General features: G+C 41.1%; 1 protein-coding gene across 1 annotated transcript in view; it reads right to left on the bottom strand.

The window, feature by feature from the left end:
- NUP160 (nucleoporin 160) overlaps nucleotides 1–23,953 on the bottom strand; it is a 62,094-nt gene that overhangs the window by 24,912 nt on the left and 13,229 nt on the right. The window contains exons 10-19 of the mRNA XM_070727804.1: nucleotides 18,498–18,582; nucleotides 16,384–16,452; nucleotides 15,001–15,084; nucleotides 13,937–14,107; nucleotides 12,591–12,690; nucleotides 9,278–9,443; nucleotides 3,685–3,812; nucleotides 3,426–3,586; nucleotides 2,925–3,058; nucleotides 1,216–1,286 (exon numbers count right to left, since the gene is read on the bottom strand). Coding sequence (XP_070583905.1) covers nucleotides 1,216–1,286; nucleotides 2,925–3,058; nucleotides 3,426–3,586; nucleotides 3,685–3,812; nucleotides 9,278–9,443; nucleotides 12,591–12,690; nucleotides 13,937–14,107; nucleotides 15,001–15,084; nucleotides 16,384–16,452; nucleotides 18,498–18,582 — 1,169 coding nt within the window. The remainder of the gene's footprint in view (nucleotides 1–1,215; nucleotides 1,287–2,924; nucleotides 3,059–3,425; nucleotides 3,587–3,684; nucleotides 3,813–9,277; nucleotides 9,444–12,590; nucleotides 12,691–13,936; nucleotides 14,108–15,000; nucleotides 15,085–16,383; nucleotides 16,453–18,497; nucleotides 18,583–23,953) is intronic.

Raw genomic sequence — 23,953 nt, 5'->3', positions numbered from 1 at the left:
GAAAGAGAGGCAGAGCAAGAGAGATAGAGAAAGAGAGACATAGCAAGAGAGGCAGAGAGAGAGAAAAAGAAAGAGAGACATAGCAAGAGAAAAAGAGAGACTTAGCAAGAGAGGCACAGAGAGAGAGAGAAAGAAAGAAAGAGAGACATAGCAAGAGAGACAGAGAGAGAAAGAGAGAGAAAGAAAGAGAGATAGCAAGAGAGGCAAAGAGAAAGAAAGAGACATATAGCAAGACAGTGAAAGAGAGAGAGAGCAAGAGAGAGAGAAAAAAGCAAGAAAGAGATAGCAAGAGAGACAGAGAGAGAGAGAGAGAGCAAGGGAGAGAGAAAGACATAGAGGAAGGGAAGGAGGGAGAGAGAAAGAGAGCAAAAAAGAGAGGAAGGAAGAAAGAAAGAGGGATGGAGAGAGAGAAAGAAGGGAAGGAAGGAAAAGAAAGAAAGAGGGAGAAATAGAGCGAAAGGGAGGAAGAGAGAGGGTTTTTTTGTCCAAACTTTTCTTTAGCCCGCCCCCCCCGCCCCCCCCTTCAGTGTTCCCCAGGATTTTGAAAATATGAATAATGTGCCGCGGCTCAAAAAAGGTTGGGAAACACTGGTCTGGAAGACAGGAGGAAAAGGGGGGACATGATCGAAATATTTAAATATGTTAAAGGGTTAAATAGGGTTCAGGAGGGAAGTGTTTTTAACAGGAAAGTGAACACAAGAACAAGGGGACACAATCTGAAGTTAGTTGGGGGAAAGATCAAAGGCAACATGAGAAAATATTATTTTACTGAAAGAGTAGTAGATCCTTGGAACAAACTTCCAGCAGACGTGGTTGGTAAATCCACAGTAACCGAATTTAAACATGCCTGGGATAAACATATATCCATTGTAAGATAAAATACAGGAAATAGTATAAGGGCAGACTAGATGGACCATGAGGTCTTTTTCTGCCGTCAGTCTTCTATGTTTCTAATAACATAGATCAACTGGAAAATATTTATTATTAATGTTAGCATTTGAAAATAAATACAAAATTAACACTTAGATACTAAAACAAAGGCAAATGCCTTTTGAAATTTATGTGGGGATTTTTACATTAAAACATTTTAATCTTACATTCATTCTGTTTTCAATGTTAATTTTATTGATTATATTGTACACTGCCCAAACCCCTCTTTGAGGGAGACAGGTGACTATGAAATATGGTAAATTAATACCTATAAGCATTTCTTACCCAGCTTCAGTGGTGTTATTGTTGTGGAATCCGTTAGCTTTAATACCGAAAGATGCTGTAGGTTTGATTCCCTACAAAAAGATCATTACTTTCATTTAACAATGAAATTTTTTATACAATTCTAACTCTATATTGTAACAGTAACTAGGATGAAGAAAGTCTTAAAATAATAACTTTAGAACAAGTAAGTTAACAGGAAGACTTCTATCAATATTTAAAAATAGAAGCTTAATATACGATGAAGACTTTATGAAGTCTTGCTGTTTCAAATATGGATGGACCTTTATTCTTATCAATTTGAGAATTTTATATACTGAAATACATGAAAATTACATTCAGGATAACATAACTCATCTTTACGCTGTTTAAATAACAAACCATCATCTCCATCTCCTCACAAAACCATCTCCTCACAAAATCCCATGGAAATGTAATTTTTAAAAAATATATAATTTATTTATGAATACAAAAAAAGGGGGGGGAGTATGAACAGAAAGAGAAAAAGGGTAAGGGAAAAGGATACAAAATCAAGAAGTTTGAATTACTACATAAGTAGAGTGTAAAAAATGTACAATATGCATATCTCTTTTGTCTTTCTGTATTTGGTTTTTATTGTATATATTTAATAAATTTATTTTAAAAAAAAAAAGAAAGAAAAAGTGGTAGTGTTATACATAATAATACATGAAATTCTTTACATTAATATTATATTTCTCAAACAGTATCCTTATTATTACCATTTATATCATATATTATAGTAGTAAATCTTACATTTAGCTTCCAATTAAAATTCCAATTTCTAATACATGTACGTATATATATATGTTAGTTAGTAAAAGATAAATAAAGATGATTTGTGAAAGAGGAAAATAAGAGCAAAGGAGTTGGAAAGATTTGAAGTTTATTTAAGTAATTTTAAATTGTTGGGTTGACTAAGAAAATTCCTAAGAAAATGAAACGGGTAGATGGATGGATGATATAATAAGGAAATTATGAAGAGATCAGCAGCAGTAAAAGGAAACTCTGATAGGTGAGAAGCAGACTATGGATAAATTGCTTGCAGTGCAAAATAAAATAAAAAATAAAAATGCCTATTTTATATACAGTGATCCCTCTATTATCGCGAGGGTTCCGTTCCAAGACCCCTCGCGATAATCGATTTTTCGCGATGTAGGGTTGTGCAAGTAAAAACACCATCTGCGCATGCGTGCCCTTTTTTCTATGGCCGCGCATGCGTAGATGGTGGAATTTGCGTTCCCCGCCGCCCACGCAAAGGGGAAACCCCGATTCGGCTCCTCGCTGCTGCTGCGCTACCGAGCAGATCAGCTGCTGGGCGGCCGAAGGAACCTTCCCTGGGTCTTCCCCCTCTTGCTGGCGGGCGGGCGAGTGGCGGGCATCAGCGAGGAGCCGGGGTTTCCCCTTTGCGTGGGCGGCCGGGAAGACCCAGGTTGGGGGTTCGGGGGGGTGTTGGGAAGCCCCCCAGGCCGGCTGCGACCTTTTAAAACAGCCGCGCCGCTTCCCAGCTGACTCCCGAAGCCAAACCCGGAAGTGGGGGTTTTTTTAATTATTTTTTTTTAAAAAATCACGATATAGCGTTTCGCGAAGATCGAGATCGCGAAACTCGAGGGATCACTGTACAAAGCAGAACAATTAAATGTTTTATATACTTTATTATATACCTATATATACACTAAACATGAAACACTTACAGTTCATCAACAGGAACATCTGATGCCAATCGCTGATTTGCCCACCTTATCACATAATAAGATTGTAACAAAGTAGATATACGATGCAGTAAGTTCTGCTGAGTGTGGAATAGCTGATCTCCTCCCAAAAGTATCTGAAACAGTCAATAAACATTAAACTGTAGTTAATTTGATAACCCTGAAAATGAGACAATGATCACACATAATCGTTGAGCCGGCCCGACTCTGCGGAGAGGGGCTACATACAAATCTAATTAATAATAATAATAATAATAATAATAATAATAATAATAATAATAATAGGAAGGAGAAGGAGAAGAAGAAGTGTGGAACAAGACGGAGTGGCTGTGGGTCTTGCCTCCCAAGGACAATTCCATCTGTCCGTCCATTACCCTGGGGGGGGGGGGGAAGATTATTGACCCCCTCAGAGAGGGTTCGCAACTTGGGTGTCCTCCTCGTTTTAGGATGCAGAAGGATTTTACTGTTTGAGGATATACTCACAGCATCTCCAAGCCGAAGTAAGAGCTGCTGTAAAATCAACAGGTCCCGGCAAATTAAAAAGCGTGTCATGGACATCTTGTACACACACCGACATACCATATTTACTGTTGTGCTACTGCCATAAAGTTGTGACAGATGCATGCGTACATTTATGGGCTGAACTGCAGAAACAGGCAAAAAATATGTATTAACTTAAGTTACTTCTACTTAATCCAAATGTTGCGGCGGGAAGGAGAGGATTATATTGTTCTCCTCTTACCAGGATTGAATCCTCTATCCATCTCAACATCTGTTTCATAGTCCATTTCCCGGATAAGCATCCCAATAGCATTAATTGGATTTTTTATTTCTTGTAGTTTGTTGTGAATATCTTCCATCATATTTTCTCTACAAAAAATAAACAAAATTTAATTAGGGTGAATTGAGAGATTATAGATTATGAAAGTGAAGTGATTTTGTGGCATATTACTATTTCTACAATGATTCTTAACCTTGATATCTCATGGGTTGATACTTAACACATTGTTTTGAAACTAATTAGTTCTGTAGTGATTGTCAAAACATTGTCAAGTGCAGATTATTACTTTCACACAGGACATATAGTTACAGGGACCATGTGTCCTTTATTATAAAGGACAGTCCTTAACTTCAGAAAAGTGTCCTTTAGATTTATTTATTTATTTTCATGGTTTTGCTCTTGAATGTTCCTTTGTAAAGCAGTTATAAACCTAAAACAATGTTTATCCTTATGAACCTATTCCAAATTTACCCTCTTTTCGGATTTTTCCTTTAGTTTTTCAAGAAAATACAGTACAGTGGTACCTCAAGATACGAGCTGCTCTACATGCGAGCATTTCCAGATACGAGCTAGGAAGGAAGAGACATTTCTGTTCAAGTTACGAGCTCAAATTCGGGATACGAGCCGAGCGTCCACTAGGTGGCGCCAGAATCCTTGTTTTGGAATTCTGAGGGTTGAAGTCCACTAATCTTAAAACCGTCAAGTTTGAAGATCCCTGAGTTAAGCGTTAGAAGTGCAAGGGTCTTCAAACCTGGCAAGATTAAGGCTTATAGACTTCAATTCCCATTCCTAAAGTAGCATGATTGGTGGAGGAATTCTGGGAATTATTATTATTATTATTATTATTATTATTATTATTATTATTATTGCTTTCTTTTTCTTGCTCTTTTTCTTTCTCTCTTTTACCTTCCCTTCCTCTATTTCTTCTTTTCTTTCTCCTTCCCACCTTCTTCCCTCCCTCCCTCCCTCCCTTCACTCATTCCTCTCTTACTCTCCCCTTTCATAAGTTTCCTTGCTTCCTTCCTCTGTTCCTGTCCCTTCCCCCTTTCTTTCTTTCTTTCTTTCTTTCTTGCTTGCTTGCTTGCTCTTTTTCTTTCTCTCTTTTACCTTCCCTTCCTCTATTTCTTCTTTTCTTTCTCCTTCCCACCTTCTTCCCTCCCTCCCTTCACTCATTCCTCTCTTACTCTCCCATTTCATAAGTTTCCTTGCTTCCTTCCTCTGTTCCTGTCCCTTCCCTCTTTCCTTCCTTCCTTCCCACCCTCTGTCCATTCATTCACCCATTCCTCTCTTGATCGCTTAAAGCCGGTCCCTGGTGCAAAAAGGGTTGGGGACCTCTGTCCTACAGGATTGGGTGGCAGAGAAGTTGAACATATGTAAATTTAAAAGTTTAAGAAAGTTTACAAGTTAAGTGAAAGAAACTTCATTATTCATTTATATGTATATGTACATGTACATTTCTTCATTAAAAACATGTCTTTTTGCATAATTTAGACTAACTTTGTGAGTTTTTTGAGGGCTGGAACCAATTAAAATTATTTACATTAATTCCTATGGGGAAAAGTCGTTCGAGATAAGAGCTGCTCGACTTAAGAGCGCAGGTCCGGAACGAATTAAACTCTTATCTCGAGGTACCACTGTATAGTCAACACCCCTATAGTTCAATTGTAAATCTATGCTGCAGATTCTTTGCTTGAGGGAGACTACACATTTAATACATGGTTATAACGCAAAACAAAATGCCATACTATTCTCCTAGAAACCTAGTGATTCAATTGTCTGATCAAACAGGTGAGCCTAAGGCAAATTTCCAAACTTTTTCTAAAAGCAAAACTCAAATCTTTCCATTGTTTGGCAAGAACAAATTAAGGCCTAGAGCAGTGTTTTTCAACCAGTGTGCCGCGAAGCTCAGCAAGAGAGAGAGAGAAAGCAAGAGAGAGAGAGAAAGAAAGCGAGAAAGAGAAAGAGAGAGAAAGAATGCGAGAGAGAGAGAAAGCAAGAGAGAGAGAGAAAGAGAGGCAGGGAAGGAGGGAGAGATAGAAAAAGCAAAAAAGAGAGGAAGGAAGGGAGAAAGAAAGAGGGATGGAGGGAGTAAGGAAGAGAAAGAGGGAAATAGAGCAAAAGGGAGGGAGAGAGAGATATATAATTTTTTGTACAAACTTTTTTTTAGCCCCCCCGCTCAATGTGCCCCATGATTTTGTATATGTAAAAAATGTGTCGCAGCTCAAAAAAGGTTGAAAATCACTGGCCTAGAGAAGTGAAACATTAAAACTGGAAGATTGCCCCTGCTTTCTGAAGGGAAAAAGCCCAATAAGATGTTCATTTCATTGGCTGCACATTTTGAAATATACATTCCTTCTTTGTAGTCTGCCTTCACAACTAGAAAATAACCAGTAATTGAAAGTGAACCAAAGATGCAGTAGTAGGTTAGTGATAGGAGTTTCTGTAATCATTCATCATTCATTCTGTAATTTCTTAATGAAAAGGAACAAAACTGCCTGGGAAAGAAACATAGAAACATAGAAGACTGATGGCAGAAAAAGACCTCACGGTCCATCTAGTCTGCCCTTATACTATTTCCTGTTTTTACCTTAGGATGGATATATGTTTATCCCAGGCATGTTCAAATTCAGTTACTGTGGATTTACCAACCACGTCTGCTGGAAGTTTGTTCCAAGCATCTACTACTCTTTCAGTAAAATAATATTTTCTCACGTTGCTTTTGATCTTTCCCCCAACTAACTTCAGATTGTGTCCCCTTGTTCTTGTGTTCACTTTCCCATTAAAAACACTTCCCTCCTGAACCTTTAACATATTTAAATGTTTCGATCATGTCCCCCCTTGTCCTTCTGCCATCTTCCTAACATGTTAGGAAGATGTAAATAAGCATAATGACGAATAGCTAGTTGCAATGAAGCCATAAACTGTACCACTTATCCCTTCATTTCATACCTATTACATCTTCCAAGCCTCTCATTCATGGCATTGAAATTCAGCAGCAAAATGGCTAAAATTTCTCCATGCCAGTGATGGCGAACCTTTTTTTCCCTTGGGTGCCGAAAGAGTGGGTGCATACGCTATCGCGCATGTGCAAGTGCCCACACCCATAATCCAATGCCTGGGGAGGGCGAAAAAAGCTTTCCCCACCCCAGAGAAGTCCCTCTGGAGGATGGAAACAGCTTATTTCCCAACTTCTGGTGGGCCTGTAGGCTTGTGTTTCGCCCTACCTAGGCTCCAAAGGCTTCCCTGGAGCCAGGGGGGGTTAAAAATGCTCTTCCCCATCCCCCCAGAGGCTCTCTGGAAGCCAAAAACACCCTCCCAGAGCCTCTGTGCGAGCCAAAAATCAGCTGGCCGGCACACATATGCACATTGGAGCTGAGCTAGTGAACGGCACCCATCCCATAGGTTCATCATCACTGCTCTATGAAATTTCAAGTCACTTGAGGGATTTCAGCAAGGTTTAATGGTGGAATGGAATAGTTTGCTTCTTGGGGTTTCTTGCATTCGTATCCTTAAACATAATAAAAGTTTAAATACATGTCAATTATACTATTCCCTTTCAAGACAACCAACATAACAAAAGTGAAGAAAGAGTAAGAAATAGTAAGTCACAGAAATTAAAGGCAGGAGGAGAAATGTTCTTCATTATCTCTCCTCATATTTTTCTGTCTTTGCAAACATCATTCCACTACATCTATATATCAATTAATATACAGTAGTACCTCTAGATACGAGTTTAATTCGTTCCAGAACGGAGCTCATATGTCGATCAACTCGTATCTGGAACAAATGGCTTTAGACTGTTTTTCCCCACGGAGATAACCAGAAGCAAGGATTCTTGCGCCACCTAGTGGAAGCTCAGCTCGTATCCCGAATTTGGGCTCGGGTCTGGAACAAAAATTTCACTCTGGTCGTGGCTCGTAACTTGGAATACTCGCATGTGGAGCAGCTCGTATCTAGAGGTACTACTGTATTTATTTCCAATTGTAAACTTATTGCTTCTTTCTGTTTGAAAATTTATTAATCCCATCCAATCAAAATTTTCTCTCTTCCCACTTCTCACAAGCCATTCATTTTTTTTCCATACATTTGTGCTATGGATGGGCTACATGGAGAAACTGAGCTGGCTGCCAAGGAGAGGAAGGATGAGAATGAATACCAACAGAGTATGCTGCGGTTGCGTGGAGGCTTTAGATACTATTGGGAACACGGAGGACTGGAAATGCTAACTGGTGAGAACAGTGGTCAATGGAGGGTGACCAAGGTAACCAGCAAGAGTATGGAAAGAAAAGGGGAATCCTGGCTGGCGGCAGCGGCTAATATCAAAGTGCTTGACCGGAGTTTTGGACATTCCCATTGGACAATTTTAGAACTTAGCCAATTTAGAACTTGGCATTCTTTTGTTGCTTATTTAATGAATTGCCGACTATTTTCTGTATTTATTCATAATAATTAATATTTATAAATGCATAGTACTAGTTTTATATCTTTATATAATATTAATTGTATTTTCCATCTTTTACTGTATTACATTTACATTCTATATTTTATAAGGAGTTTTTATATTATATATATTAATTATTAAGGGTTGCTATTAATTTTCCTAGAGAATTAATTTTAACTAATTTATAGGGGTTTTTTTTAAGGATGGATGATTGGAATGGGTGGTGTAATTTTTATATGAATGAGTGGGTTGGGTGGGATGGGGATAGTATGAATGTAGAGTGTAGCCTACCTGGCGGTAGAAAGGAGGGATCATATCCTTAGAATGCTATTGTTATATTACTGTGTCCCTCTAAAAAAATCAGGAAGTTCAGCTAACTTGACCACTCAAAAACTGCCTTTGTCCCCCAGGTTGATGGACATCAGACACCATATAAATTTAATAATTATTATTCCTTATTCTAAGACTTGGGAGAATTACTACATCCTGCACTGCCAGAGTATTGAAGACTTCTTTAAATGCAAACTAAACTTTCAAACTATAACTAAAAATACAACAGGATTCAAATAAATATAAAAACACTACTTTGTTTCAATAGTGAACTTGTTTGAGAGAAATAATAAATAATAAAATACTAAGCCAGATATGTCTTAAGCATTTCTAGGAATAGCCTCCAAGATCGCCTCTGGCTTCCCCATAAACGTACCTCTAAGAGTAGCAAACCAAAAGATGGTATCTCCAAAAAGTCTTGATTCATTTTGGATGTTTAAAATAGAAAAGTTCTAATTTATGCAGAGATATGTAGACCATAATCAACATTTTGAGTTCATCCTGGAAAAAAACCAGCAGCTAAAGAATTGTTGGGAGAATGGTATTGCATGACTTGTACAATCAGACTGATCAATAGCCTCCATGGCATTCTGGTCAAGGTCAAGTTTCTGAATACTCGGAATGGATTTCATCAATCCAAACTAACATAATTAAGCCATTGGCGGTCATGTTCAAAATAAATACCCTCAAGAGATGTGTAAATGCATCTAATCATTTCAATGCTGCGAGGGACATCAGCAAATCAATCTTTATATGCACATGCGGCTCAAAATCCAGGCTTACGTGTCATTAGCAATCAGGTCTTTAAGGATCTGTTCAGCAGCTCTCTCGGGAGACTGGAGACGGAAGCATGCCATTTCCATTGTGAGTGCCATTTCCACAGAAACAGATTCTCCAATTAACCGAAGGCACTGAAGAAGACTCAGAAGATCTTGAGAAAAATCAGATTCTGCAACAAGGAGAGGATGTTCAGAATTTACAAAAAGGACAGCAGCTTTTTTTCTAGTATATTCTAAACAGACATAAAATACTGAGGTTAATCTATGGCAGTGATGGCTAACCTTTTTCTCCTCGGGTGCCAAAAGAGCGTGGGCACACACTATCGCACATGGACGAGTGCCAGCACCTATAATACAATGCCTGGGGAGGGGCGAAAACAGCTTCCCCCACCCTTCTGGAGGCCGGAAACGGCCTGTTTCCCAACAGTAGGGTCGTGTTTTGCCTTCCCCAGGCTCCAAAGACTTGCCTGGAGCTAGGGGAGGGGAAAAACAACCTCTCCCACCCCCTGGAGGCGCTCTGGAAGCCAAAACGCCCTCCCCGAGCCTCTGTGCAAGCCAAACACCAGCTGGCCGGCACACACATGCATGTTGGAGCTGAGCTAGGGCAACAGCTCGCGTGCCAGCAAATATGGCTCCGCATGCCACCTGTGGCACCCATGCCACAGGTTCACCATCACTGGTCTATGGTGTATGATGTAAGAGTCAGTACATTTTGCATATATCAACTCAGTCTTGCAATTATCCATTTTCAAGCAGATTCGAAGTAACTGCTTCTAAATGCTCAGGCACAGTATCTCTTGAAAACAGAGAGAAGAAACTAGGTCTGATTGTAAAAGTTTTATCTATCTGGTTTAAATTAAACAATTGTCAAAAACAGATGATTGTGACAGCAGGATGAGGCAAAAAGTATCTCCAAAACAAGCGGAAATTCAGAAACATTGGAAAGGGAAACATTACATAAATATTGGAAGACAATGAAAGATAGCTATTCCAACAACATCTCCCCTCTAGGTTCCTTGTCTGGACAAACAGGAGAAGTAGAGTATCAAGTATAGTGTCCACATTCTCTTGTAAAGTATAAAGAACAAACCTAAAAGGGGTCAAATCTGAAAGAAGTTCATCAGGATAAATAAATATATATAAAATTTTGCCGTCAGGCATGGGGGAACTGAGATATCTCCCCCGTGCCTATACAATTTATGTATGGTATGTTTGTACGTATGTCTGCTTAATAATGGGTTTTTAAAAATATTTTAACTTGTAAATTATTAGATTTGTTATGAACTGTTTTACTCTGTTGTGAGCCACCCCGAGTCTACGGAGAGGGGCGGCATACAAATCTAATCTAATCTAATCTAATCTAATTAATTAATTAATAAAATAATTTTGCTTTGCAGAGGAAAACGCAAGAACAAAAACCAAGCAAATAAAAAATAATAAATCTGAAGGATGGCTGTCTGGGGAAAAAAACATCCTTTATAATAAAGATTAGATATATTCCTTGACTTACGACCACAATTGAGACAGTTGAAATTTCTGTTGGTAAGTAAGAATTTGTTAAGTGAATTTTTCCCATTTTACAATCTTTCTTGCCACATTTCTTAAGTGATTCGTGGCAGTTGTTAAATTAGGAACAAGGTTGTTAAATGAAATCTGGCTATCCGCTTAACAATCACAATGACTTCCAATCAAAATTCTGGACCCAATCGTGGTTGTAAGACGAGGACTATCTGCAGGAAGGCAAGATAAATAACAGTTCTATTGCTTGTGAAGTACAGGGATCATCTTTGCTATTCCTGGAAAAATATTTTTATTTAGAGCAGGGATGTCAAAGTGCTTAGATTTGGCCCATAGGGCCACCTTGGAAACCATCCTGCAGTGACTCTGCCAGCAGAAACAGAGGTCCATTATTTGCATTGGTTGCCAGTCGGTCTCCAAGCACAATTCAAGGTGTTGGTTATCACCTTTAAAGCTCTAAATGGCTCAGGGCCAGACTATTTACATAACCGCCTCCTCCCTCCTCCCTCATTGCGGCCAATAAGGGCCCAGAGTCAGCCTTCTTCAGGTCCCGTCCGCCAAACAATGTCGGTTGGCGGGACCTTGGGGAAGAGCCTTCTCTGTGGCTGCTCCGGCCCTGTGGAATCAACTGCCCCCAGAGATTCGCATTATTTATTTATTTATTAGATTTGTATGCCGCCCCTCTCCGAAGACTCGGGGCGGTTAACAACAATAAAGAAAACAATGTAACAAATCTAATATTAAAAAGTAATCTAAAAAACCCCAATTTAAGAGACCAATCATACAAACAAGCATACCATGTATAAATTCTATAAGCCTAGGGGGAAGGGAAAAAATTTCAATTCCCCCATGCCTGATGACAGAGGTGGGTTTTAAGGAGCTTGTGAAAGGCAAGGAGGGTGGGGGCAACTCTGATATCTGGGGGGAGCTGGTTCCAGAGGGTCGGGGCCGCCACAGAGAAGGCTCTTCTCCTGGGTCCCGCCAAATGACATTGTTTATTCGACGGGACCCGGAGAAGGCCAACTCTGTGGGACCTAACCGGTCACTGGGATTCGTGCGGCAGAATCTCCTCCCGACTGGTTTTCCGGAAAGCTGTTAAAACCTGGCTTTTCCAGCAGGCCTGGAATTAAAACTGATTGTTGCAAGTATGGTTTTATAATACACGTGATTTTAGTGATGTTTTTAATTGTTTTTTAAAACTTATATTGTATTTATACCTGTTAGCCGCTCAGAGTCCGTTTGGAGTGAGCGGCATATAAAAGCAATAAATAAATAAATAAATTTGCTGGCATGGGGTTTCAGGAGGCTGTCGCAGACAAAAAGGGAGCTCAGGAACTCATATTCTCCGGCTGAGCGCTTGGGCCACCAGAGGCCCCCCTGACACAAGTGACATCAAACTAGCCACCCCCACTCTGTCCCCCCCTCAAGATCAAACACAGCCCTGATGCGGCCCACAATGAAATTGACACCCCTGATTTAGAGTTTTGAAAGAAAGATTTTGAAGAGATATTATCCAGTTATCATTTTAAAGTAATTTTTTTCTGAGCTCTAGATTACATCTTATTCAGTCTTCTTTTTGTTAGAACAAGAGTAACAAACAGCATAAAAATGAACATGGAAAATGGAAAATCTTCTCATGAAATGAGAATGAGGAGAGACTTGGCTTGCGTTTTTTCCCCCTTCTGCAAAGCTAAACTCGTGTTATAATTTTGAAAATCACAATAGTAAATAGATGCTGAAACCATTAGCAGAACTGAAAATAACACTGTCAGACAAATAGTAACCTCCATCTCTATTACCGTCTAAGCCAGCACTTTCAACTTCATTAATCAGTTGTTCATCAGGCAAGAGATAAAGATGATCCATTAAGGAGCACGGCACAAGGAAAGAAAAATAACCCTGTGGGAAACAAACAGACCCTCTGCTTAGTTTCAAAGAGCAGAAAACAACGATTTCTTTTAATTTCAAACCATACAGGTAACTAAGATATAACCACAATATAAAATGTAGCTGTTGAAACTACAAAGCAAATACCTGCAGGATGGCTAACCATATTCTCAGTCTTAAAATATGCTTTGAAAATATTACTGGCAAATAAAGATAAATGACTGAACTATGAGGGGGGGAAATATCAAATAATATTTTAACGACTTCTAGGATTTCCTGGAATTCTAAAATTATGGCCTGTCCCATTTATTTGGGGAGTAGAGAAGCTTAATACAAAATATAAACAACAATAGTTAGGATATACTGGAAAATTATAGAAAGAATAATAAAAGAAATAGTAATGCAAGAGATAGAAAAAACTCCGGAATTTTATTTATTGGGTATAGCTAAACAGAAATATAAGAAAGATATTTTACATCTAGTCATTCATATAACGACAGCGGCCAGGATAGTATATGCACAAAATTGGAAAGGGGAAGGTATTCCCAAAGAGGAAGAGGTTATTAAGAAAATATTTGACTGCGCTGAAATGGATATGATGACAAGATGGTTAAATAACCAAGAAGAATCGGAATTTTATGTGATTTGGAATAAAGTGTATATATGGATAGAGAAAAAGAAGAAGTAAAAATGAATATTAGGTGTGAACAATAGAAGTACTGTTAGGATTTAAATTTTGAGTTTGTATTTTGCTCATATATGAAGTTTTTTTTCTCTTTATAAGGTTACACAAAATTTCTTCTTTTCATTTAAATTAACATGTTGATTTAAGATATTAATAATGTATTCTTTTTCTGTATTGTAATTTGACTTCTAGAATGAGAGGGGTATTTGCAACCCCAATTTTATGTTAAGTGTGTGTTTGTATGTCAATTTTAAGAAAACCAATAAAGTTTATTAAATATATATATATATATATATATATATATATATATATATATATATATATATATATATAAAAACAACAATAAAAGCAAGGCGGCTGTTAATTGTAAAGAAAAAAAATATCTAAAACATATGATCAGGGAATTCTATTCTTAGATCACCTGAATGCTTACTAAATTAATGTAGTTTAGCAAGTATTTTGTAGAAGCTTAAAAGATATGGTTTCAATATCACAATAAAGTATAGGATCATTATGTTCTTTTACAAACCTATAAAGCATCGATGCTTTATCATGAAATAGCCGGGTTCTTACCTTTTTTAGTAGGCACACCATATTGGTATACTGATTCAAGAGAAGTGCGAGTGGTCGTGAAAGTTCTTCCTGATACTGAAGACAGTAGGCGTAGAATTTTGACCAGAATTCTATTTGTAATTGTCTGAATTCTTCATGTGAAAATTCATATTCTGTCACGTTGCCCTGGAACTGGGAGAAGGGGAAAGATATAATTTTACTACCTATCATTGATCAAATGACACTTGACACTTTAATACCATTAATTAAAAGAGAACCGTGGTGGCGCAGTGGTTAGAATGCAGTACTGCAGGCTATTTCTGCTGATTGTCGGCTGCCAGCAGTTTGACAGTTCGATTCCCATAGGCACAAGGTTGACTAAGCTTTCCACATTCCGAGGTCAGTAAAATGAGGACCCAGGTTGTTGTTGGGAATATGCTGATGCTGTAAACCACTTAGAGAGGGTGTACAGCACTATGAAGTGATATAAGTGCTATTGCTATTAACCAATTAATCTTACATTCATCCTCATTAAATACTTCTTTATGTAAGATTAAGATTTATTAGATTTGTATGCCGCCCCTCTCCGAAGACTCGGGGCGGCTCACTGGGTTCTGGTAAGAACCAGACTGTTGTCATTTCTACTAATAGCTACAACTAGCATTTCGCACACCAGCTCAAACTTCACTACAATGTTCTAACTCCTCTTAACCAAAAATAAATTTTATTTGTATCATTTCTTATGCTAAGAACAACAAAAAAGAGGCTTCAAAATAATTGGCTGGTTCAAATATAACACTAAACCATAATCTGTCTTAAATCTTGTTTAGCATTATGTATGAAACGATCCATTCAGTTTTAGCATTATACATAGACAAGTCTACTATAAAATGTCCATATGATTTAAAAAAATAGTTTTAGCATCATGTGTGACATAAGACAATGTTTGCATATCACAGACATACAATGGTTAGAGGAGAAACGTGACTGAACAGCAACTATCACCTACTATCCCACTCTATAATCAGCCAAGAGTTAAAAATAACTGAAATGATTTTATACAACAGAAATAAATCTAATTTTACCTCATCTTCTAGAGCAACAGTAATTTCTTTTTTCAGTTCATCCCATGACAGATCTTTGTATCTCTCAGCTTTCTGAGAAAAAATCTACAAATATGAAGATATATACAGTATAGAGAAAAAGAGTTACACTGCTTAATCTTAAGTGTCACAATTTCATACATTTTCCCTTCACACACACAAAAGCCCCCGTCCCCAAAACTATTAATTTAAAAAAGTTTGGAAGAGCACTGAACCAAGTTTTGATTATACCAGACTTTGGAGCTGATTCATTATCAAATTAACATCTATCTTATCATGAGCAGATTACATTTTCTTGCTTCTAATTTTCTTTCAAAATCTAATACAAGAACTATTTTAATCTTCCAGTATCACCAAACCATGCTTATACTGATGCCTTAATAAATATCCTTTGTCACGCTGAGAATTGCCAGCCACAGAGACATTCAGTAGTTAAAGAGTTAAAGTGTACCTTCCCTCTGATCACACCCCCTTTTACATCACATCCCACATAGTCATATCCGCCTGCTTACGTAGCAAGTACATTCCTTTCTGTATTCTTCTTCCCTGCAGCTACGTTCCGGCTGTTTTACAAGTGTCGCTCGTGGCAAAATTTACTTTCTGTTTACTAAATAAAGTTTTGTTTGTTTTGATTCCTGCCTGCCGAGTCTAATTTAAAATCCATCCCCCAACATGGTAGCAGAGGATGGTTTTAAACTAGAGACATTTCCCTCAAGACCATTTGTGGATTCCAATCTTTATTACTATAAATATAAATTATCTGTAACATGAAATGTATTTCACTTCCAGGCAAGCTCAGAGAGCACCAACCAAGCAGAGCATTATCTACACTTGATTTCATCAGTTTCTTTGTGTGAAACTTAATAATATGGTTTTCTGTCCTTCTGCATTCTTTTGTTATATCAACATAGTTATGTCTACTAAATGTTAATTACAAAGAATATGTTAACTTGTGTAGGGCAAATTACTTACCTGGAAAAAAAGATTTAACCATGATTACTTATCGAAAATTAGCAAATATTTTAATTTTCTAAAATTATGAAACATGATATTTTACACTTCAATGCACAATGGAAGCCAGGTTTAAAAATGCTTCTACCTACCACTATTACATATTGTGATTTGTTGCTTAATATAAAAGAATCCTTTAAGTTAATACTGTGGTTTATATTTCAAATTTAGCCTTATCAATTGCTACCCAAGAAAATGCTCTTTTCAGATGACACTAATAGAAGATAATTAAGAATTGTGAACTGCAGGAAATTATTATGTCCTTTGCCATTTTGTGTAAAAAAATATGTTAATTGGCTTTTAAATTTTTTGCTTAGTTAGGAAAAATTCTCCAATAAATAATGACATACTCACCTGTAGAGCTTTAAGCAAAGCTGCATTTGTGAACTGACTGGGCAGGAAGATAGCCTCTGTAAATGTTTCCTGTAAAGAACCATTATGGTATTAATTCAATACATTTGTATGGTTTTTTTTAGATAAACAGCTAAGGTGTGATGCTATTTTCTTGCACTAAAATTGTGAGTGGCATGATGCTCTGCAGGCTCTTAAATGTGGGGACAACTGGAATATCAACAGCCATATCAAATACAATAAATCTAATTTTAAGAGACATTAAAGCAAAGTTTCCTCATTTGGCAAAATTTCAGTGCAATGCCCGCAATGTCTTTCTGGACAGAAAATCTACCAAAGTAGATCGATTTTTCAATTTATATTAAATTGCATGATTACGTCCTTTTTCAAATGATGTCAACAAATTGTGACCATCCTCAGATTTCTGGTATCCCAGCATCCCTGCAATCACATGATCACAACTGGGATGCTTGGCATCCAGACTGCACTTTGGACCCATTGAAATGCCCCACAACCACGTCATCATTTGCAACTTTCTCTGCTGGCTTCCCCAGAAAATCAGTGGGGAAGCTAGCAGGGAATGTTCTAAGTTGCTGGAATGTTTCCCACCTGACACCCTCCCCCCATGCCTTATGTGCTCACACCAGTTACTTGTGCACTGCCACACACCTTCCCCATCACACATCTCCATTACACCCTCTTGCTTGCACACTAACACATACCCTAGCAACCCTCCAAACCCACTCAGCACTAATCCTATACCTTCTTCACATCTTGCCCAGCCATCATGCAACCTGCACTCCACCCATTCCTGTTGTGCACCCTTTTGAACCTGGCCTGACCTTTTGCCCTCACATACCCCTTGTGCCCTTCTCCTGACCTGCCCCTTCCCTGCCTGGCAACCCTGAGCACTCCCTGCTCTCCCGCCCAGTAGCAGCCACTTATCTGCCAGCCAATCCAGGGCATGAAACTTCCTGTCAGCTTTCCCACCAACCTGGTTAGTGCAGCAGGAAATTGCATTCCTCAAACAGGGCAGTATTCAGTTAAGGCTGCCAACTGGGATTACTGTCACTGAGTGATGCACTTTTTACTGATGGAAATTCTGGTATCACATGCCATAAATAGTGTTGGGCGAACCGAACTTGCAGTTTGGGTTCATGCCATTGGGTTCGGACGAACACCCCGAAGCGGCGCCACCCGGCTGTCATCTTGAGAAGAAGAGGAGGAGCCAGGGAGCTGTCGGCCAGTCGGGAAGCACAAAAGGAGGCGGGGAATCCCACGATAGCATTCCAGGGGCGGAGCTTTGACATCACAGAGACTCCTTCCTGGCCGGCCGAAACGGGGAGTTGAGGAGGAAATAAAGCCACAGGCCAGGAAGGAGTCTCCGTGATGTTAAAGCCCCGCCCCCGGAATCCTTTTGCTTCCTTTTATTTTTACGGAAAAGGACGCCGCAGCAGTGTTCCAAGCAAAAGGAGGTGGGGAATCCCACGATGGGATTCCGGGGACGGGACTTTGACATCACGGAGACTCCTTCCTGGCCCGTGGCTTTATTTCCAGAAGACGGGAGGGCGGAGCCAGAAGTGTTCGGGTTCGGCGAACTTACCCGAACTCCGCCGCCAAATTCGGGTAAATTCGCCAAACCCAAACTTTGTTGGGTTCACCCAACACTACTAGCCATAAATCATGGACTACCTGGAGTCTAAATATACTGCTCAAAAAAATAAAGGGAACACTCAAAGAACACAATATAACTGCATGTAAATCAAACTTCTGTGAAATCAAACTGTACACTTAGGAAGCAACACTAATTGACAATAAATTTCACATGTTGTCAGCACATTCAACTTTGTACAGAACAAAGTATTCAATGAGAACATTTCATTCATTTAGATCTAAGGATGTGTTCTTTGAGTGTTTGCTTTATATTTTTGAGCAGTGTACTTTACTGTATATCTAAAAAAAAGTACCAGATTTATTTCTTGATCTTGTTTCCAGCATTCAAATTCATTGTTCAAACTGGAGGGTTTCTATTATATTACACATACAGTACATTTATGGTACAAGTAAGATAAACACAGCAGTACTGTATCCATATTTAATTCATAGGGTTTATTTACCCTGGGATCCTGGTCATCTCGTATATTCACTTCTTCAGCTGGCAGGGGCTGAACAGAAACTTGGTTCCACTGGCCAGCAACATTGCTAAAACAAGACTAGATTATTTCAGTCATATAAATACACACATACACATAAAAAGGCTATGTTCTAGATAATCATCATATTTTACCACATTGTCCCTTTTTCAATTCAATGCCATCAGATTCTAGAAAATAAGCATATGCATTTTGATATGCTGTTATGACAGTCTCTCTTTTCTTATGTGAGCATACATTGTCAGGTTTTCCTATAGTACAGTAATATAGTATAGTATAGCATAGCATAGCATAGTATAGTACAGTGGTACCTCTACCTAAGAACGCCTCTACCTATGAACTTTTCTAGATAAGAACCGGGTGTTCAAGATTTTTTTACCTCTTCTCAAGAACCATTTTCCACTTACAAACCTGAGCCTCCGAAACTGTAACCGGAAAAGGCAGGGAGAAGCCTCTGTGGGGCCTCTCTAGGAATCTCCTGGGAGGAAAGAGGGCCAGAAAAGGCAAGGAGAAGCCTCCGTGGGGCCTCTCTAGGAATCTCCTGGGAGGAAACAGGGCCAGAAAAAGCAAGGAGAAGCCTCCGTGGGGCCTCTCTAGGAATCTCCTGGGAGGAAAGAGGGCCAGAAAAGGCAAGGAGAAGCCTCCGTGGGGCCTCTCTAGGAATCTCCTGGGAGGAAAGAGGGCCAGAAAAGGCAAGGAGAAGCCTCCGTGGGGCCTCTCTAGGAATCTCCTGGGAGGAAACAGGGCCAGAAAAGGTGGGGAGAAGCCTCCGTGGGGCCTCTCTAGGAATCTCCTGGGAGGAAAGAGGGCCAGAAAAGGCAAGGAGAAGCCTCCGTGGGGCCTCTCTAGGAATCTCCTGGGAGGAAACAGGGCCAGAAAAGGTGGGGAGAAACCTCCGTGGGGCCTCTCTAGGAATCTCCTGGGAGGAAACAGGGCCAGAAAAGGTGGGGAGAAGCCTCCGTGGGGCCTCTCTAGGAATCTCCTGGGAGGAAACAGGGCCTCCACCCTCCCTGGGGTTTCCCCAATCGCATGCATTATTTGCTTTACATTGATTCCTATGGGAAAAATTGCTTCTTCTTACAAAATTTTCTACTTAAGAACCTGGTCATGGAATGAATTAAGTTTGTAAGTAGAGGTACCACTGTATAGTATAGTATAGTACAGTAGTCCCTCGCTATATCGCGCTTCACCTACTGCGGCTTCACTTCATCGCGGGTTTTCAAGAAATATTAATGAGAAAAATCATTCGCGGATCTTCGCTGGTTCGCGGGTTTCTGAGGAAGCCAATCGGCAGATTTAAACAGCCCGCGGAACTCGATCGGCAGGTTTTTTTAAAAAAATATATCTAAAATTGTAAATACTGTGTGGGAAGGGTTTATAAACACTTAAAACAATGAAAACTTACCAAACAATTACAATATAAATACTTAAATAAGTACTATCAGTCGATAAATTCCCCATCGCGGAGTTCACCTATCGCGGCCGGGTCTGGAACGTAACACCCGCGATAGGTGAGGGACTACTGTATAGTATAGTAGTACACACTCTAGGGCAAGCCCCTGGATTCCCATCCTGGCACTGATGCAGTAGCCAACAATTCCTTTGGTGCCCGCTAGGTTTCCTTCTGATTTAAGAACCAAATAATCCAAGCGGCATCTTAGCTACAAAGCAGAAAAACTAATCAAAAGCACAAGTAGTCCTTGACTTATGACCATAACTGAGCCCAGAATTTCAGTCGCTAAGAGAGTTGTTATATAGGTTTTGCTCAATTTTATCTTTTTCCTTGCCACAGATGTTAAGTCAATCACTGCAGCTTTAAGTTTAGTAATGTGGCTGTTAAGTGAACGTGACTTCCCCATTGAGTTGGCTCGTCAGAAGGTTGCAAAAGGTGATTTCACATGACCCCCGGATACTGCAATTGCCATAAATACAGGCCAATTGCCAAGTTTCCAAATTTTGATCCTGTGACCGTGGGAATGCTGCAACGGTCAAGTGTGAAAAACTGTCATAAGCAGTTCCAATTTAACGCCGCTACCGGTGCTGATGCAAGCGCAGCTCCGGGTGACCAGTGTGTGAGTGTCAGAGCGAGATTTGTCTTCTGGGCATGGAGCAAGTCTCGCGAGAAGACATGCGGGTGCGTGAGATTTTGTTTTCGCAGAGAATTTCACTGAAATTGCTGAAAATCGCCAAAATCTCAGACATGCGCACGGCCTCTCATAAGATTTTGCCTTCTGCACATACGCCAAAGCCAAATTTCGCTCTGACGTACATACTCGTCCGCCGGTCACTCAGAATAGCTGTAAGTTTGCATTTTCACTAAACAAACAGTTTAGTGTGCTCCTTATATCTTAGAAACAGTGTTAGAAATTAAAATAGCTTCAGCCTAAAGCCTTATTTGGAAATGCTTTCTCTTTTTTTAAAAAAATATTTTTATTGATTTTTATAATATGAAAAAAAAAATACATACACAACATATAACAAGTGCTCAATGATTGTGCCCACCACCAGACAAACATTCATACCCTACCACCAATCAGGGGTGTTTCTTATATAAACCGTCTTAACCCAAGAGCGAAATATTTATTTACATATTATAAAGTGATATCAACTTGTTTCTTATAGTTTGGTCTCGGATCCTACTCGCCATATATCGTCTTACCTTGTCCCATCGCCCCATCAGTTGTCGCAATTCAGTTTCATTAGTCAAATTCATCCTTTTGTCCATAATCTCAAATTGAATGTGGTCCACCTATACCAATTTTGCATTGTCCATTTTGTCACGTCCTTCCAACCTAAGACTATTACCGCCTGGGTGCTTTCTATCGCTACTTGTTTTATTTCTCTGAATTCTCCCATCTCATTACTTTTAACTAATACTGCCATTTCCTTAGTAATTATCCATCTTATATTTAATACCCTATTAATATCCTCTTGCACTTTTTGCCAAAAATTCTGCACTACTGGGCATTCCCATAGCACAAGGTTCGACAAACCCAGGCGCCTGGTCGCCAGTGGCGCCTAGAAAATGTTGTCTGGCGCCTAGAAAATGTTGCCTGCTGTACTGTATGTGTATACAGTGATCCCCCGCTCTTTGCGAGGGTTCCGTTCCAGGACCCCCCGCAACGAGCGGGTTTTCGTGAAGTAGCGCTGCGGAAGTAAAAACACCATCTGCGCATGTGCAGATGGTGTTTTTACTTCCGCAGCGCTAGCGAGGAGCCGAAGATTGGGGGCGGCGCGGGTGTTTTAAAACATCCCCGCCGACATGGGAGGCTCGCTAGCACACCCCCGAACCCCCAACCCGGGTTTGGGGGTGTGCTAGCGAGCCCCTCATGTCGGCGGGGATGTTTTAAAACACCCGCGCGACTTCCCAATGAGTCCCGAAGACAACGCGTTTGTCTTCGGGACTCATTGGAAAGTCGCGCGGGTGTTTTAAAACATCCCCGCCGACATGGGAGGCTCGCTAGCACACCCCCGAACCCCCAACCCGGGTTTGGGGGTGTGCTAGCGAGCCCCTCATGTCGGCGGGGATGTTTTAAAACACCCGCGCGACTTCCCAATGAGTCCCGAAGACAACGCGTTTGTCTTCGGGACTCATTGGAAAGTCGCGCGGGTGTTTTAAAACGTCCCCGCCGGCATGGGGGGCTTCCTAGCAGCCCCCCAAACCCGGGTTGGGGGTCCGGGGGGTGCTGGTAAGCCCCCCATGCCGGTGGCGACGTCGCGCCGCCCCCAATCTTCGGCTCCTCGCTAGCGGGCAGGCAGGCGGCTCCTCGCTAGCGGGCAGGCAGGCGAGAGCTAGCGCCAGCGAACAGCTTGTCCGCGCTCGCTCTGGCCGCGAGAATGAACGGTGTGGGCGGGCGAAGGGCGGGCGGCAGCGAGGAGTTTGCGTGGGCGGTGGGGAAACTCCTTGCTGATGCCCGCTGCTCGCCCTCTCGCCAGCAAGAGGGGGAAGACCCAGGGAAGCCGCCCAGCAGCTGATCTGCCGGGCACCATCTACACATGCGTGCCCATAGAAAAAAGGGCACGCATGGGCAGATGGTGTTTTGACTTCCGGGTTGAAAAATCGCGAATTACCCTGTTCGCAATGGTCGGGGACGCAATAACCGGGGGATCACTGTACAGTATATTTTTCCCGCCTTGTGTTTATGCCCAGAAATGGTACATCTTGGCTTCCGTAGCTCCGCCCATCAACCTCGGAGCGAGCTGCTTTCCCAGCGTCCCCTGCGCTTGCGTGCGTCTCTCCCTCCCCCCCTTGCCTCCATTCCGCCTCCTACTCGAACCCCTTCACTCCTCCCCACCGCACACAGACGCTCCGATCTTGGCCGCTCACCCGCCTTCGGAGAGAAGCGGAAGCCCCTCCCCTCCCGGCGTGAGGTTTTGTTCATTCCTCCTCCGGCCGCGTGCGCGGTGACTTCCGACCAGTAACCCCTCCTCCCCCCTCCCCCCTCCCCCGCGTCCCCGGCCCGGTCTCCCTTTCCTTCTTCTCTGTTTCGGTTTCTGACTAACGGTCTCCCCTCGGATCCCGACGGGAGTACAGCAGAGCCGGCTCGGCGGAGCCAGGCCTGCGCCGGGGGGGAGGGGGTGAAAGCGATGTCAGGTGGAGACTCGGCAGCTGCCGCGGCCTCCCCTCAGCCGTTGCCCTTCTCGCTGCCCAAGCCTCCCCCCCTGATGCAACTGAACCCCGGCGAAGGCGTGCGTCCTGTGGGACCTCCCGGGCCGGAACAGTCGCCGAAAAGCGCTCGCATGGGTGGCCGGCCGGACTGGCCTGCCGGGAAACCCGTCAGTCTTCTGGCGCCTCTCCTTCCGCCGCGCGGGGAACCCGAACCGCTCCTTCCCTTCGGGCCAGTAATCTCAACCACACCGGACTACGGTGTGGTTGAGATTACTGCATTGGCTCATCATTTTCGTAAACAGCTATCTCCACCTGAAAGTGATGACCAATGCATTCACTCACTCCTCAATGAGTGGTATGAGTTTAAGGTCCTTGGAAAAGGAAAGAAACTGTGTGAGCTTCTGGATTTGGCACTCTCCAACACCGAGAGATTTCCAGTTCTGGGAAACCTGTTGTCGATTGTAGCGGTGCTCCCTGTCTCAACCTCATGTTGTGAAAGAGGATTTAGTTTGATGAACATGGTCAAAAATAAATTCAGATCAAGGATGCAAGAAGAAAGTTTAAGTGACTTGTTTATGATCACCATGAATGGGCCATCTGTGAAGGCGTTTGATCCTGCCAAGGCTGTGGACCACTGGTACTTCAGCTCTAAAATCACAAGGCATGTTCATGGCCACAAAACGCAAAGTGAAAAACACTAGAATGTTGCCTAAAATCTAAAATATCAAAATATAATATTTATTATCTTTAAAAGTAAAATGTTGTTTATAACGTTTGTAATGTTTTTTTTGTTAAATTAAAAACCAAGTTT

This window comes from Erythrolamprus reginae, chromosome 1, assembly GCF_031021105.1.
Source record: "Erythrolamprus reginae isolate rEryReg1 chromosome 1, rEryReg1.hap1, whole genome shotgun sequence".
Classification (NCBI taxonomy): domain Eukaryota; kingdom Metazoa; phylum Chordata; class Lepidosauria; order Squamata; family Dipsadidae; genus Erythrolamprus; species Erythrolamprus reginae.
The sequence above is the reverse complement of the archived record's forward strand: the minus strand, read 5'-3'. Positions and strand labels throughout refer to the sequence as shown.